The sequence below is a fragment of the Pocillopora damicornis genome, chromosome 14 (genome assembly GCF_964200805.1).
Source record: "Pocillopora damicornis chromosome 14, jaPocDami1.2, whole genome shotgun sequence".
NCBI classification, from domain to species: Eukaryota; Metazoa; Cnidaria; class Anthozoa; order Scleractinia; family Pocilloporidae; genus Pocillopora; species Pocillopora damicornis.
The window spans coordinates 8,575,028-8,592,500 of NC_142683.1; the positions used below are offsets into that span (position 1 = coordinate 8,575,028).

A 17,473-nucleotide genomic window follows, 5' to 3' on the forward strand; every position below is an offset into this window, starting at 1 on the left:
ATCGCAGAGGTTGTAAAAGGAATGTATGTGACTTATCGTAATGCAATCGCTTACGTATTCGTCTTCAAACTGCGCTGCTAAACAAAGTTTTAGCAGCGGGAAGGGCTCCTAAACCTCTCTTCTGTCCTCTCTCTTTCTTATGGATGAGGAAAGAGATTCACCTCTAGCATAAAATAAAATGAGCACAAAGATGTGAACAGACTTTAATTAGAATTTATTTAACTCGTCCCCAATCGTCTTCACAACGCGCGCGGCTCGATAATGAATTGAGGGAGAAAGATTCCAAGGTTGATCGCTGTCTCCCTAACCATTACGACTCGATTAGGTAGACAAACTGGGTCGAGTTAGAAATAGAGACGCATTTCTACGTTTCACTCTATATGAACAAGTATCTGCCACTGAATAAACCATAAACTAAAATCACACCAAAAGTTGAATTTGTTTATGTTTCAATTATGAAACCGATCCGCTGGAAAAATTTGGAGATGAATTTCATAGTACATAGAAATTAAAAAACGTCGGGTCCGTGCCTTTAGCAGTCGATTGACTTTCCGTCTACAATTAACGCAAACGGCTGACATTTACATGTATCAGGTTTGGAAAGTGTTTTCAAAAACTCCGTTTTGTATGTGAAATTAACCGGTTTCACCGTAGACGGAGCCCAAGTTTAATTGTATAGATTTTTCGATATGATATCAGGTGAACACGCTGCATACTCGTTGGGCCGGACAATTGAATAAATCAATAGTGGTTTAGCGTGGTCTGCCCTCTTATCGACAACCATATTCGTCATCACAGTCGTCAATAGGGACCTTTAGCGAACTACGACTGCGACGAGGACGTGGAAAAACCAAAGATCCAATGAGCAGAATAATAGCTCAGCGCGTGCGTTTTAAAACTGTGTACATTTCTTAGCCGTCCTCTGCAAAATAACAATATGAAATAATCAAAATTCGCGTGGTCCGAGAGAGGAAACCCCGAATGCAGATTATTTAAGTTTCCATATGAATTCAGCGCCGCTCTCATACGTTATGCTGAGGTTAACTTGTGGCGCCGTAGGAGATGATAAACACATCCATTCATTCGCGAAATTCCAACTGAAAATATGCATTCATTTTCTTCCTTGGCGTTGCCGTCCTAACTGCTAAAGGTCCCTAATGTTGTGGACTCACGAGGCGCAGCCGAGTGGGTGTGCAACAAATCTTAACCGCTGTGATGACGAACCTCTTTGTCGATAAGAGGATAGATCACGCTAAACCACTGTCAATTCATTTTTTACCACAATATCGACATCAAATAAAACTAATTATCCAGTTCGTGAACATTACGTAACACGTTGACGATAGCAACGTTGTCTGTACTCTTATCGAAAAAGGCAAATTGGCCAACCAGATTGCGACATTACTGCTAATTGTTTGCAAAATAATGTGCGATCAGCAATTGAATACAAGAAAATATATGTAAAAACCGACTGAATTAGAAAATTGACAAATATGTACAATTAAGGATAAACTCCGACAATCTATTTCTGTGTCCTGGAACAGAATACATAATACATAATATATTACATAAAATATTTACAATATCGACATAGAATGTATCAAAGAATACAATTTCTCTAAAACATCACAAATTTGAGGGGAACTATAAGATAAATGTTCAAATAAATCGAAGCTCTTGCCGCCATTTAAGAAGCAGGCCCCAGTTGTTCGAAAGCCGATGAAATTATACCTCAATTAGAGGTTAATCGACGATTAAATTTATTACCCCTAGGATAGCTAATCTTGGAGTAAAATAACGTTCCTGGAAGCAGATTTATCCTTTGATTAACCATCCCACGATTAAGCTGAGATTAAACCAGTCAAACCGGTTATTAAGAGCTACGCGGCTACGCGCTAAAAATAAAATTGGAGGGAAACATTAAAATGGCGGCAAGTGAGAATGCACATGAAAGTGGAAGCCAAACGAAAGACATTTAATCGTGTGTCAGCGCTAATCGGCTTTCGAACAACCGGGGCCAGATGTTTTGAAGTTGTTCTGTACAGTTTGGTGCACGGTCATAACTTTTCCATTGTATACTTCATTCTAATCGAAAATGTACTTTCCTCTATTAATATTGGGTAAAAAAATATCACGCTGTGAGTCATGCCAGTTTTGAAAGTGATTTTGATATTACTTATACAATCACTGAGCCGGTAGTCTCAAATGAATCGAATGGCTGTCAACCCTGTTTGAGAAACACGGGACAATGTTTTAGCCCCTAAAACGCTAACTGCTCCTACAATAGAACGTAAAAAGACATACATCCACGAGATGGATTTCCTTTAAAAATATAAGGTTCGTTAACCCTTTCACTCCAAAGAGGTAAATATAATTCTCTACGCTGTCTGATATACATGTATTCAATTTCAGCTCTGTGAATTTGGTGTAAACTCAAACGATATCTTGTATTGTGTTTCTCACCTTCTTATCATCTTCTTTCTTATGATGCATTTTTACTCTGACGTAAAAAGTATTTTTCTTCGTCACTCCCGGGAGTGACAGGGTGATTATGTGGACATTATTCTGCTTACAAGAGAGGTTTCTGGAATTTCTCTTTTTTGTTACTCTGCATGGCATGAATCAACTTCTCCCAGAACCATTTGTCTTTGATGCTGAGGTAGGTGTTGGTGCGTAAGTACAGCTTTATTTCTCCATCCAGCTCATCCAAAGTCACATCATCAAACAGAATAACGATCAGTTTAAGGCGATCCTCCAGCACTTTGTGGTGCGCTGTACGAAACTCTAACATACACCACTCACTCTGTAAGAAGGTGCGAGATAACACTATGAGCATACGGTTACTCTTTTCCACGCTGTTCAAAATGTTTTTGACTATTGGTGTACCGATTTCAAAGTCCCGGTGGTGAATGCACAGTTTAAAAATTGGATGACGTTTTTCTAGTCGTTCTTGTAGTATATTCACAACCCAGTGGCGGTCATTTTCGCTGTAGGATACAAACGCATCGTATATCTTCGTTGAATCCGAGTCATTTTTGCCCCCAAACGGCCACCGGTTTAGGTGGGTGTTAATGATTGCTTTGAGTTCTCTTCGGTAAACATGCACGAGAATAGAAATGATTATGGATATGGCCAATAAAGTTCCAAGGACAGCACTAGTGATGACTGAGGAAGTAGGATTCGGAGTGTTAGTTGATCTAACACTCTGACCCACCGTTCCATTGCAGCCAAATCTCTCGTCAGGCAATATGTAAACTGCTTTCTCCTCCATGGAACTGTCCGACTTACAAAGAATATTTTCGACTCTCTCAACCTGACCATTATCGTTAAGATTCTGCAGCCAGTTTTTCATCCACTTCGTTGAACAATTACAATCAAAATTATTATCATGTAACGCAAGATTAGTGAGAAAAAGATTCTCGATGTTTCTAGGAAGTGTTGTCAAATTGTTTGAATCCATATGGAGAATCCTGATCCTTTCGAAGCTGTCTACTACCACTTCATTTAATCGTTGGATCTCGTTGTGCGTCAAATACAAAGCTGTAAGGTTTTTCAGATAAGGATGTCTTGGTATATCTCGGATGTAGTTGTTTCTTAAGTTGAGCTGAATTGAATCACTACTTGGCAGTGTTTTTGGCATTATGTCGAGTTTCCTTCCTTGGCAATCAATGACAACAGTTTGATCTGAACATCTCTCAAAACACGAGCATTCCTCAGGGCACTGTCTCGGTTCATTTTGCTTAATCAAATCATTTGCGTTAGTTTCAAGGATGGTTTTGTCCCTCATTTGTTCGGGCCAAGCACATTTCCAAGATCTGAAGCGCATTTTCGAGCCAGGATTATTTTTAGAGAGGAGTTCTATCTTGCGCTTGATAGCTATTATACTACAATCGCATATGAGAGGATTACCCTCTAAATTGACCTCGTAAATTTCCAAGAAACGAGAAAGCTTCAGTGCATCAGGTTCCTTTACGCCTTGCATGCTCAACGACGTAAAGTTGTTGTTTTTCAAATCAAGTAGTTTAGGCTGAGTTTCCTGGAACGAGACGTTGTCTGTCTCAAAATCTAAATTTTCTACAAGATTGATAAGATCTTGAAAGGTTAACGCGTTAAAAGAGAGATCTATTTTTGACACATTTTGAAGGCGAAATAAAGAAATGGGAAAGAAGGAGAGAACGTTATTTTGAAGGTAAACCTCTCGTAAACTATTTGAAAAAGCACCTTCTTCGATTGTTTTGATTCTGTTCCCTTCTAAATGTAGAATCAGAAGTCTTTTGGAGGAGTTAAACAGTCCACCAGCGATTTTCCTGATCTTGTTATGTCCCAAAGTAATTTTCATGATATTTTCTGAGCCTCTGAATAATTCCGCCGGAACAACAGATAAGTTATTCTCATGCAGCTGAATTTCGGTCAGAGAGTTTAAGCCATGGAACAACTGGGATGGGAGTTCTTGAATATTGTTCTTACTGATATCGATCGCCTGAATTCCGCTCAAATTTTGAAAGCTTGTCGCTCCAATTGTTTGCAAACCATTTCTTGTAAGTGAAAGTTTGTGCAGAAATCCGTGGAACTCGTGCAACGATAAATCTTGAATGATATTGCCATCTAGTCTTAAACTACGCACATAATTGTCCGCATCGACGTCACTACCTCCAAGTGTCTTTACCTTTAACCCTTTCGCTCCTATTAAACCATGAGGAAACTTTAAAGCGGTATTATTCCAGGGAAAGATGGGTGGCTGGGTCAATTTATTAAATCGTAGGTCGAGTGTTTGTAGTCCAGGCATTACTGTTTGTAGTTTCTCTGGCATTCTTTTGAGTGAGAGATTTGTCAACGCGAGTTCTGCCATTTTCGACCTTACACCCGTAATTTCGGAGAGTGCATCCAATATAGCTAGGGTGAAATTGCTATCAAGCGATAAGGCTCTCAAGCTTACCAGACTTTGAATTTCACTTTCAAATGCATAATCCTTTAAAAGTTTTGGAAAACGTCCATTTTTTCCTTCTTTAAAGCCAAGTCCGTGAAAATCAGTCACGTTTGACCACAAGGCAAGATTTTTCATTGAGACGTGACACGGTCCACTGATGATCAATGTCAACATTGTAAAGTTGTCGGCCACGTTGTGCGAATTATTAAAAACGATTTCCGCCGGTTCGCGGCACTGTATATGTACAGTCAAGAACAACAATCTGTCATTTTTTATGCGAGGGTCTAATGCAGTGCTTACGTCAAACTGGTGCTGGGCCCCAGTGTGTGGCATGATAGAACAGCTTACCTGTTTTTTTGGTACTGGATTGCCTTGTCTGGTCTTGAATGAAGATGGATAGAGTTTTCTCAGGCATTGTATCATGTCTGTTGACGTTTTACTTTCGTCATGGCCATTTGAAGCTTCTATCAATAGCAGAAAAATTATGGTACGCAGCAAAAGCGTAAGGCTCCAAGTCATCTTTAGGTGGCGGTCAAATGAGTGAGGTCTATTCGGGGCCTGCAAAAAATTAACGGCGCTATCTTTAAATTTATTTCAAAGTATGATTAGCGTTATAACATCCCTATTACAAGCGGGGTAAGACTTGCTCTTGAATCATCAAACACAGTCATGTATAGTGTAAAAAGAGCAACTAACACGACAAATTTAAAAAAGAGACAAGGGTAGAGGTTCACTCACCACTGTCTTCTTCAAACAGTTTCCCCATGGCGTCCATGAGTTGTGGAAAAAGCTATCACTTTTATCGGAAGTTTGCTAAGTTCAGAACACGAAGCTAAAGAAAACTGAAGTTAAGAAAGTTTGATTTATACCTTTAGACAAACTCATCTATTTTTGGAAAGTTGAGTCAGTGTCAGAGTATTCACTTATGATAAGCCGATAAGGATATGATATCAGACATACAAAAACAAATTCCACATATAAGTTTGTTTTCAAATTTTCAGTCATCCATGAATGTTCAATCCAAACAGTCAAGCGTGCACCTCCACACATCTATTTATGTTTTCCATCACGAGATTTAATATTTTTCAAGTATTAAATCCAATATCAAAATCAAGTACAAATGAGCCTTGTATTAATAACATAACGTTTAATAGCCTCTCCCTCGGAACCCTGTGCTGCATGCTTGTTTTGACGTTTTCGGAGTTTCCAGGATGTTGCACTAGCTTGAGGCAAGTGAGGTCAAAATACTTGACCACCCTTTATCGTGACTCTAGCTCTTAAACAAAAGGCAAATATTATTTTTAAATCAAGGAAATTTCCATAATCAACCGGCCTGGTCTCTGATGTAACGCATCTGCTACAATTTGTAGACGTTATTCGGTCGAAAGATTTTCAACTTCCACATATTGTTCCCCAACAATGACACTAAGTCAAACCAAGGGTATACATGATTTGCCTGATTGTCATAAGCTTCTTAGATTTCTCATAGAGTCTTAGAGACATCGCAAATAAAACCAACACGATAATTAAAAGGAGCTTCCTGATTTACAAGATCGTTATCACATATCTGCTCCAGGGGGAAATTTAATTCCTCGTTAATAAAAGGACAGTGACGTAATATTAGACTTGTTTATATCAGGCCACCTCTGCCTGTTGGGGTGCATCAAAAGAACCCATGCAGAGCACACGTTCCACGCACTTTTTTTCGCTTTATCCCTTGACCTCAAAGAGTGACAAGCATCAAATTTCTCCTTACAATTTCACCCCTAAATCACACGTTAAGGTCACGAGAACAAAGGAAATGATCACCAATTACAGAGGCTTCTCGTTGTCAGCACCTTAAGAAATGTATAGAGAATAGAATGGAGAATATGCATCCTGATGTCACGGTGTATCAAAAGACTACGTAAAGCGTTAGCGGCAACAACACTAATTAACCATATTTCAGCTTGAATTAAGGCCGCAAAATAAAAGTCCCTTAGCCTCAGCAGAGGGGAGACTGCCAAATAATGTTTGCTTGTGATTTACTCGTTGTAAAAGTGGTATTTAAGTTGTAGCTTTCTCAACTGGAAATGTAAAATCATGATGTCCGCGCCAGAGGTACTAGAGAGAAAACAAACACAAAGGCAGCCGCGTCATAGACTTCCGGTCGATAAAAATACTCAAACTACCATGCCGATCAACTCGTTCATCAATAAGAAATGCGCTTACTATTGCAAGACATGACTTCACCTCCTTGCATTTGAAGCACAATAATACGGAGGCAAAAATAGAAATACAGACAATTTCTATAGATTACAGAAGTGGACGGAACCACGCACGGCCAGAATATTACGTCAGCAACATCCGCTGTGCCTTCACTTCCATGTTTACATGAACTCATTTCTGTTGACAGTAGATGAACACGCCACTAATGGACGCTAAACCGGAATATTCAAAATAAAAGTCTTATTTCCGAAGGTCAAAAAGGATGTTTATGACTAGAGAAGATTGAGACAGACCTCAAGTCACACATCATAAACCGTGATATAGCTTACGTGACGTGTATGACAAAATTTTGACGGACGGGGAGAGGATCAGGTCTCATTTGGTGCAACTTGGATAGGTTGCAATGGGCAAAAATGATTAGGTATGAAAACTGTAAGTACGCGAGCACTCACATCCTCCGTACTTCCCATAAAGCCTCATCCCATCGATAGCCTCGTTAATCGCAAAGAATATTCTTTAGAATAACATTAAAACTTCTCAGTCGACAATCTGGCACATACTCGATTACAAATAATATCAGTTGGTATTTAATCAAAATATATACATTCATCGAAAAAAAAAAAAAAAAGGAAAACGAAATTGTAGAGACTATATAAATAGGCTGAAGTACTACAGCTACCGGTCAGTCAAACACAACAGTCATTAGTTTTGTAAATGTACGTGATGAGCATTGCAAATTTTCGGCAGTATCCGGCATAAATAAGTTAATAAAAGGGTACGAATCTACCCATTCGTGCATATCTCTAGCAAACGTTATTCGTAGCACATCAAATTTTCAGACTCGCGGGATCGAGCAAACCTACAGCATACTATGACAGGCTATTAGCAGAGAAAGGTCCCTTCATCCATAGAAGCGTGCATATAATGAAACAAGAAAAAAACAAACAGATGAGGCCTCCGTAAGAAAAAACTTCACATTAATTGTCTTTGTTGGATTCATCTTGTCTCTGAGCAAGAAGATAACGGAAACAGATAAGTAACTACTAAACGACCAACAGTAATTTCTCGTTCAACAAGATCCCTTGATGTTCTTGACGCTTGTTGAGCGATGGACAAGTTGTCAGCAACTTGGACAGGTTGAACACAACATCCAACACCAATTATTTAGCACTCTTCAAGTCTGGTTTTTCCTGAAAGAAAGGAAAAAAAAGATTCACTCCAAATACAAACGTGGACCAAATTAAAGTACAGGAAGTTTAAGAGTAAATATCAAAGGCGGATGCGTTTAAACCTTCACAGAGAGGCATGCTCTTAGAAATTCGAACCACCGATACCACTTTTTCATTTGCTCTCAGTCTATCAGATGACCTGCATTCTTGACAAAGGGTCACGTAACAACGTAATGGTAAAAGTTGACAGTTGCTATGGCTTGCAACACTAATCTTGATGGGCTTTCTGTGGTGCGTTGGTCTGGGCACGAGTTTACAGCCAGTTCTGATTTCGATTTGTGGTCAGTCTAGCTACCGAAATATGTTTGTTCCTGTGAACACGTCTACAGTACGTTGGTCAGCGGTAGCGAAACAATCATGCGTAGCATTGACAGAGTGGACCGCATGCTTTGAAGTGTGTTGAAGTGGGAATTTTCTTCTGTAACGGTGAGAAAGTGCACCTCAGGAAATGTATTCAGAACGGTATGGAGAATAAACACGCTGACGTAAGGGTATCAAGTGCTAAAAACAGTGAAACATTCTTTTTAAGATGGATATGTCAATGAGGCATAGAGGAAGGATAAGGAACTCACCTCAATTACTTCCTCGACACACTTTATCACATGAGCTATGTGTTTGCCTCTGAACCCAGCGACTCCAGCAGCCGCTTTTGCTTTCCTTAGGTAAACAATCAATTCTTGTCTGCAAAAAGAAAATCGCATGTCAAATAAACAGCAGGACCATTTTTGACATGAGTGCTTCGAGGGTCAAACAACAGTGAAACGAGATAGGTAGTAACATTATCGAAGTACAAATATCTATTTTACTCAAGAACCTGTTAAAATTCTTGCAGTCCAGCTTCAGTCATAAATCACCATCAAGGCTCTAAAGCGCATGTTTCATATGTAGTCTTCATGAACTAATTAGAGCAAGAAGAAAAGCTGTTGCAATAACTATGTGGACCTGCATGTATGTGAGGTTTACCAAGAAAGCGCCAAGTTACAAAGACGCGAGTCGCTGACATTTAATGTCACCTACTTCCGCATTCCCAAGCGCTTCCTATACAAGCGGTGTACACAGCTCTCGCTCAACACCTAAACTAGTTCACCTGCTCTTATCTGGAAACTTTTTATGAAGCCTCTCCATCAGCTTCTCAAACGAAGAGAATTTTCCAGCTGGACGAGCTGGAGGCGAGAGTTGTTGCTGATCCTTCGCTGGTACAGGTTCGGTACAGAGGCCAGGAGGAGGTCGCAGCGGTTTACAACTATCAGGCAAATTATTTTCTGAGGTAATTTTGGGTTGAACCACAAGGCCTGCCAGGTACTGGGCTATAATGTGCGTGGGGAGACCAGAAAAAGGCTGAGGCTGAATAGGAAGGAACTGCTGAAGTGTTTGATGTTGACCTGTTAAGTTTGGCACTGCTATGTTAGTAGGTAAGATAGGATTGCGACCATCTGAGGAAGACGACTTTTGTGCTGCACGTTGGTCCTCAGCCTCAGCAGATTGCTTTGTTGCATATCCTTCATTTCCATTCCCTGCTTTTGGCGAAACATGAGACAACAACAAGTTGTTTTCCGGTTGAGTTGTAGAGGATTCTACATTTTGGATAACTGTCTTAGAGATATCCTGAGGAGAGGGTGTTTGAATAACTTCTTGGATTCTTGTCTCTTGCTCTGTTGGCGCTACAGTTTCCCTATTCTCTGGCGAAGCCATCCCACAGTCCGCATAATTCAAAGCTTGTACGGTAGTTTCTCCACCGTGCAGCCGGGTGCCATCACCATTTCTTTGTCTGAATGACGATAGTAGACTCACCTCGTTGCTGACGCACATTTCGTCCGATCCAACAGAGGGTGGATTTCCATCTCCTTTTTTTCCACATATTTGTTTAAACAAAGTGCTTCTTGATTTTTTACTAGTGTAAAGTTTCCATCCATCGTCAGTCTGATCATTCAAAGCTTCTTTTTGCGAGCTGTGACTTACAGCTTTACGGTGAGTGGCGCTATTTTGAGGGCAAATATCAAAGATGTAAACGAGATTTACAAAAAAAGAATAAAAACTAAAAAAAAAAAAGAAATAAACTCTAAATTTGAAATCAGCCAGGCAGTTTTACGATAGGTTATGGCAAGACGAGAAAAAAAATCAGTAGAGGAAGCGGGTTTATATTGCATTCATTCCAAGAATATAGTTAAAACACATTATTACCAGCTGTCGCCAGCAGTCATACCTTCAGGGAGGGCGATAAGGATACGCTGTACCAATAACCATGAACATCCTTAGTTCCCATCACGAAAATTTTCACGTTGTGGCCAATTCACATTATCAACTCAGTTGATAATACCAAATTATTGGAAAGTTACGTATGGAGAGTTCAGCACTACTAAACAGATTATTAAGATAGTGTTCAAAAGACTTGAGATTTTGCATGAGTATTTTCTTTCTTGGGTTCACATAAGTGCAATAGGAAAAAATGTTTGATATTGAATTGTTTTCATAGAGCATTGTTTTTCTGAGTACTTACCATGTACTGCACTCGCTATTCTCCCTCATACTGGAAAACAAAGTTTTCGTCTCCTCGAGTTGTTCCTCTACAGTTTTGAGCTTTTCAGATTGATCTTTTATTATCGATCTTAGGCCTTCAATGGCGACTTCCTTTAGCTGTAGAGAGCCTTTAGTGGACTTTAGTTCCTCCTCCTTTGACTTTAAATCCTTCGTCGTTCTCTTAGCTTCTGTTTCTTGCTGTTTCTTCACCGTCTTTAGATCTTTTTTTAGTTTCTGGAAATTAGGTGGATACAACTTTAGTTGTAACTTATTAAAAAGATTTATGACAAAGCAATATCAAACAGTTTAAGCACTTATCAGTTTACAACTTTCCAATAAATAATGAGAAAATTGATGATAAAAGTAAAGTTTTTAGGTTAACGATGTTCTTGATCATTGAATCCCACACAAGCGGTCAAATAAATCATCTCGTAAAGAGAATTTCCTCGGAGCAAAACCAACAGCAAAGTAATCACCGCAGCCAATCAGAACAAAGAAAAATACTAAAGGAGCCACTTGGAACTCAAAGTGAAAACAAATAAACCGGCTCAAGGGCGGGAAACACGGGTAACCAAGTGACGATTGGTTTTAGTTTTGAATCTGATTGGCTGAGAAAGTAGCGCGAGTTTTCTAGGCCAATCATAGAGCGATGTAAAGCAAAACCAGAATAATCCTATGTTACTTTCGACACCCAAAAAAGTTGCTCTCGTGCATCAAACTAATCTAAAAAGTTCTCTCTAATGTCTCGATCTTTCTACAAAGCACAAGCTTTTGCCTTTGGCGTCGCCTATCAACACGCGGACATTGCTGGTTAGTCGCTAGCCCCTGAAAGCAATCACCTCTCCAGAGCGAAGCAATCGATTTCAAAGCGGTTTATTTGAAATTCACTTTTTTTGTTGTTTTTGTCTTCCAAGAGCCACCACTTTACATTTGCTGTGAGCACCATCGGGAGCCCCGCCCTTTCCCGCATCCCGAAGCTCGCTCTCCCTAAAAAGGGAAATAACATATAGATTTAGCCAAGCCTAAAAGCGGAGCTCGCATTTTTCTTTTCCCGCACGTCTCAACGCCTTGCCCCGGCCAGGACTAGAACCCGGGTCGTCCGACTCGGAGCCCAGTGCACTGACCACTGGACTACTGAACAAAGCTGTGGCGCTGGCGTGCCCGCGGTACAGTTGACCACGCATGTTAAAAGTAGCACCTTGTACGGTCGTATGGTCGTACATCCAAATTTTTTCGGCTTGATGGGTTACTACTATTTTGTGTAATTATGGGGCCACGCTCTGCGAGCTCCGCTATTAATTTTCACGGGGAGAGCAAAAAACATACTGCTTAGTGTCAAAATACGACTCGTTACTTTACTTCTGCGTGTTGCCTACCCACAATGAATATTATGAATAAAGCGCATTCCTAAATATATAATACTGCAGTTATACTGGAAGCTAAAAAAGCTTCCAGATACGCGCATATTTTGAGATGGAACGCTACCCACCGGAAATGAATATAAGTACTAGAGTTTTTGCACAGGGAAAGAAAAGAAAAAGGAACAGTTTGAATCAATTTATGGAATTCACATAAGTATATTTAATACGAAAACGAGGTCCATACAAGGGGAGGGTTCTCTTGAACAAGTCCTTTATGCACGTCACACAAAGGGAATTCGTCGAGAACTACCAATTCAAATATATGAAAGGCTGATCAACAATACTACATTATGAATAGTTAATTTTGGTTTTATCAACTGATTTGATTATGTTAATTTCATACCCGAGGTTTCGAGCGAATAACGCCAATCGCTCCGACGAAGGGCTGACGCTCGAAACGCCAGCTTTGAAACTCTTTTCGGTAATCAATTAATATTGCCAACTTAGTTGACAAAACCAAAATTATCTTGTTATAATCCCCAACCGACGCAGCACCGAAGTTTCTTTAGCAACTTACCCTGTTTATTCATCATTAGTGGTTCCTATACTCAACACAAATGGTCTTTTCAAGAATTTAGGCTGCTGTTAAAACCTTAAGACAGTACAAGTACGTAAATGACATCGAATGGCTTTTTGGTGATGGTATGTCACTACCTAAATCCTCGGGCAAGCAGTATTAGGTATGACAATGGTGCGCACACATTCATGTACACCTGAATGCTCTATCCTTCTCTACAACCTTTTCAAGGTAGTACTGGAGACTAATTTGGGGAATTTTCGACAATTTTTGGGAATAAAATATCTCATGGCGGATTTGTTGCAATGACTTAAATTAATTAACATATGATTTTACATATAATCAATCCGATAGAAAAATACTTTAATTTAGCTCAGTGTCATTGAATTTGAGGAATTTCATGGAATTGAGGCGTGTGTCCCAAAGGGCACTCTGAGGAAGAACTTCTCTAAATCCGAGCCAATTAAATGTTATTAGGAATGGTTTGGTACATGCACAAAAATTAAGGCAACAAAGATTTTCAGCGCAGTCCGCCATATAATACTTTACTTTGACAAATTTATCCAAATTATGTCATTATTAAATTTAGGTTGAGATCCAATACCTTCATATTCGGTCAATTCGTGGCTGACCGTGGCGGACTGCGCTGTAAATTTTCCTCATCGTATGTAGTCTAGTCTACCAATTTCGGATCGTAAGAATAAATCTTTCCCAAGATAATGCTGTTGCAGTGACATGACACGATTTAGCTGCACTAATTCATTTGCAAAAAGTGGCAAAATCTTTGGCAGAATTCATCAGAGAACCCAATAGCGCAATGTAGACGGTCATAATCGCCATATTTGTCTTGCTGGTTTTCCCGCGAAACCTTACAGAACAGGAGTTTATAGATATTTGCGCCATTCGTAGCAACGACACCTATCCTGCGGTGTTGAGACGATCTTGGCACCCATGCTGTGCATTAGCAAGAGATGGAGAAACATCACGAAAGGAGAGGTAGCAGTGAATTTTTAGACTTTCTCTTAAAGAAATTGACGTCACTTGGCTGGGAAGTGAAGAGAATGAAAGGGCGTCATCAGGAACCACAAAAATACGAGGTGGTGTGGGCAAATTTCAATCGATTGAACGTAGTGTGACAAAATAAAATAAATGGTTATTCGATCGCTTATGGTTGCGACGCTTCCCGAAAATTAGAAATATCGGACATTTCTTAACATGAACAGGCTAACGAAAGCATTTTTGTGTTTTTGCGGCTTGGAAAATATAAGTGGTCAGCTACTGTTAAGCTCTTTCCATACTTGCATCCCTGGTAAAAATGCACTTCGTGTTTCATTACCGAATGGTTACTTATGAAATGGATGAGTCAGAAATGTAATCTAAAGGAAATACCGCATGAATCGCAAACACCGATTAGACCAGGATCGATTCGTCTTTTGAAACGAAACTTTTATCGCATGTATTTCGAAAACAACACGTTTTCCAATCGCAAAAATAAACAATAATCTCTAAGTACCATGGACTACCTCAATTTCCTCTGTCTGGCTCTTTAGTTCCTCCTTGAGTTCCCCCATGACTCTTTTGTAGCAATGTTTAGTATTGGCTGACACATCCTTCTCATTCTGGAGGCTATCTTTGAGTGCCTCACAAGCATTCCGTTCTGTTAGGTACAGTTCTTTGTAACACAGCTCTTCATCATTGCCAGCAGCATTGTCATCAAGTTTCCATTCCTTAAATTCCTGTTCAAATGCTTCCCTGACAGCATCTACTTGTACCCCTGTGGTACGTTTGAAAAGACCAAGGTCTTTTTCGCAAGTCTGACCCCAGTAATCTGCTGTATTTACTTCCGTTTGAGCGCTAGCTTCACGGGTAAAAACAGCTGTAGGTTCTCTCTTTAGCGACTTGTCATAGGAGCAAGTTTCACTACTACGCGGGGGCCTAAGAGCATCCACTGATGCAGCGGTAGTGACTACCTTCCCAATTTTGATGCCATTCCTGTTAGCTAGCTCCTCAAATGTGTCCGCCGTCCTACATGCTGGAGGTATCAGTGGACTGCCTTCTCTGCATGGATAACATAAATTATCTTCACTACTTGCAGGTGACAAAGAAGAACAGGATGAACTGTCTGGAAATTTTCCAGTCACTTTGATATCTTTAACACGTCCGAATTCTTGAAAACTTACAATTTGGCAGTGCTCCCCGAAAAAGTATGGTGTCTCTGACCAGCAGTCATTTTCTTTAGCATGTGTTGATGTAAACGATTCCTTATCGTCTGAATAGAAAGGCGATTCCTGTCTTTTACCACCCACTCTAATTCCATTTAACCGCGCCATTTCTTGAAATTTTGCAATCTGGGCATCTTCAGTGAATTCCAAAAATTCTGGCCCATCTGCCTCTATACTTTCTACCACATCCGATTCACAAGAGATGGTGGATAAACGAGTTGTACGTAACGAGTTTCCGACTTTGATTCCTTTGTGGTGCGCGATTTCTTGAAATACAACAACTTCTGCATCTTCTTGCAAAGAACTCAAAACATCTTCATTATCATGTTGGTCTTCCCTTGCATTGTTTGTACCTCCATCAGAGGCTGTGCCTTCCTCGCTGCACGTAGTTGTTGCTTCCATCTCTTCACTCACTTCTGATAAGCGTGCTTTTTCGTCATACTTGTGAATTTTTGATTTGTTTTCACTGTCCTCACCGAAAATTTCTCGCTCTGGTCTAGTATTTTCATCCATATACTGCAATATAGTGGCATAGCTCTCAGCTTCATTGGCATGCTCCACATTGGTAGTGGCACTGTCGCTGTCTGCTGATACACATGTAACTAAATCACCCATTCCCAACACTGTTTCAGAGTTCTCGGAAAATTGCTTTCCCAACTGGGTAAGTTCAGGCTTTTGGCTTTCATTTAACTCGGTGACATATTGAACTTTGATGCCACTCGCAGCTGCTTTGATCTTGAAAAGATCAAGTGTGTTAGTGGTGGCAGATGACTCATGTCTAACTTCATTCCCTATCACTCCTTTTTCCTCAAAACATGTAACATCGTTGTGATTATTGTTCGGTTCAAAAAAATTGCCGACTGGGGAAGGTGAACCACTTTCCCATAGAGATGAGATGTGAGATGTTGACATACACATCCCTTCACAATGTCTGGTAACTGAATCGTCTGTTGGATTAGTCCCAGCAACCTGTGAATAGGCACTGTCACTGTCTTTTTTAACCTTTGAACCTACAGATAACACAGAGAAGAAATTTAATGTAACGATTTCATTGCAAAAGCAATTTATATGTGTAACAGGTAGTCTACAGATTCTGCAGTACAAAGTCAGTTACCATCATGTGCATTAATAACAAACATGTACACTCTGTAAATGACATTTGATGCCATTGTCTTTTTTCCATGGAGACTAGTTCCACACAAACATTCTTCATCTGGTAAAGTGCATAAGTAAAAAAATAAAAGAAATCCTGATGTGGATCCAATCTTATTACACTGCTTAATCAAATGGATATATACATATCGATTTAAATATAAAGCTTACGATAAATAGAAAATTAGTTAAGTGTGATATATATGGGGAATTAGTTCAGAGAACTTAATCAAACGTTACACCCTTTCCCTCTCAATGTCTCATTTAGAGTAAAGTCTAATAATTAAATTTGATTTTAAATCATATAATATTTACTGGAGAATATTTTTCTGATGACAAAATTTGTTTTTCTGCTCTGTTAAAAATTTTCATTAAATTTTATTTTAGTGATGCAAAGTCAAGTGAAAATGGAATGTCATGAAAAGGATCCAAAGCAGCAAAGCACCATTAATGGTATAATGGTTTTGGAGAATGCTGGACTCTTTTATTGTTCATGCTGGGGATAAAACCTTTGAAAACGAGTTATGAGGATTGTAACTCTGTTGCAACTCTGTTGTACATATGTGCATTTAAAATATATTACTAAACCATTTTCTTCTCCTACCTGGTAGGCAAACTGTAATTCCGTTTAGTTGTGCAATCTTTTTGAAGTCTTCCAGAGAATCATCTTGTTGGACTTTCCCACCTGATGTAGCTGAGAAGAAAATTATTTTCAAGATGAATAGAAAGGTAAAGGAAAAAACTAGTTGAACTCCAACTTGAATGCATTTGTTACAATTTAGGGTGCTGCAGATGGGATTAAAATGTGATATGAGCTTCAGCTCAAAATTCTGACTGCAAGTTCCTCACTATCCTGATTTGCAAGAGTCCCACCTGTACTCACATATGTACAGGCTAAAATACAGAAATCCATAAAATGTCAAAACCCACATAACCATGACAGACTGTAACAAAACCAAACATATTTCCCCAATGTCCTCTATGTGTCCAACCGTAGCTTAAAGGCTGAGAACCAACATAAAGACAAGAATTCTCAGCAAAATGATGTAAACTTATCAACTTGGGTAAACGATGGCCAACAACAATCCTATAGGTGTGTAAACTATTTAATCTACTGGAAGCTTCATAGGATAGAATCTTAACTGTCAATGTACATAACTGTATGAGTAATAATACATCACTCTATGGAAAAATTGTGCAAGCTCCACTTTCGAAGTGTGCTTCTTAACAATACCACCCCAGCACAAGACAATGTGAAAATTCCACTTCACGAGACAGTT

The 17,473-nt window shown here is 39.5% G+C and overlaps 2 protein-coding genes across 2 annotated transcripts; both read right to left on the reverse strand.

The window, feature by feature from the left end:
* Positions 1-2,431: 2,431 nt before the first annotated feature.
* Positions 2,432-5,795, reverse strand: LOC113677356 (toll-like receptor Tollo). The gene is made up of 2 exons (XM_027194173.2): positions 5,666-5,795; positions 2,432-5,485 (listed from the first exon to the last, which is right to left on the reverse strand). Exon 2 carries the CDS (start codon positions 5,444-5,446, stop codon positions 2,570-2,572), a length of 2,877 nt encoding a protein of 958 aa, XP_027049974.2. The 5' UTR covers positions 5,447-5,485; positions 5,666-5,795; the 3' UTR covers positions 2,432-2,569.
* Positions 5,796-7,694: 1,899 nt separating this feature from the next.
* On the reverse strand, positions 7,695-17,131 carry LOC113677368 (uncharacterized). Its single transcript, XM_089194842.1, has 7 exons — positions 17,077-17,131; positions 16,798-16,887; positions 14,343-16,051; positions 10,862-11,115; positions 9,452-10,342; positions 8,937-9,045; positions 7,695-8,325 (listed from the first exon to the last, which is right to left on the reverse strand). The coding sequence occupies exons 1-7, from the start codon at positions 17,129-17,131 to the stop codon at positions 8,296-8,298; spliced, it is 3,138 nt and encodes a 1,045-aa protein (XP_089050968.1). The 3' UTR covers positions 7,695-8,295.
* Positions 17,132-17,473: the final 342 nt, after the last annotated feature.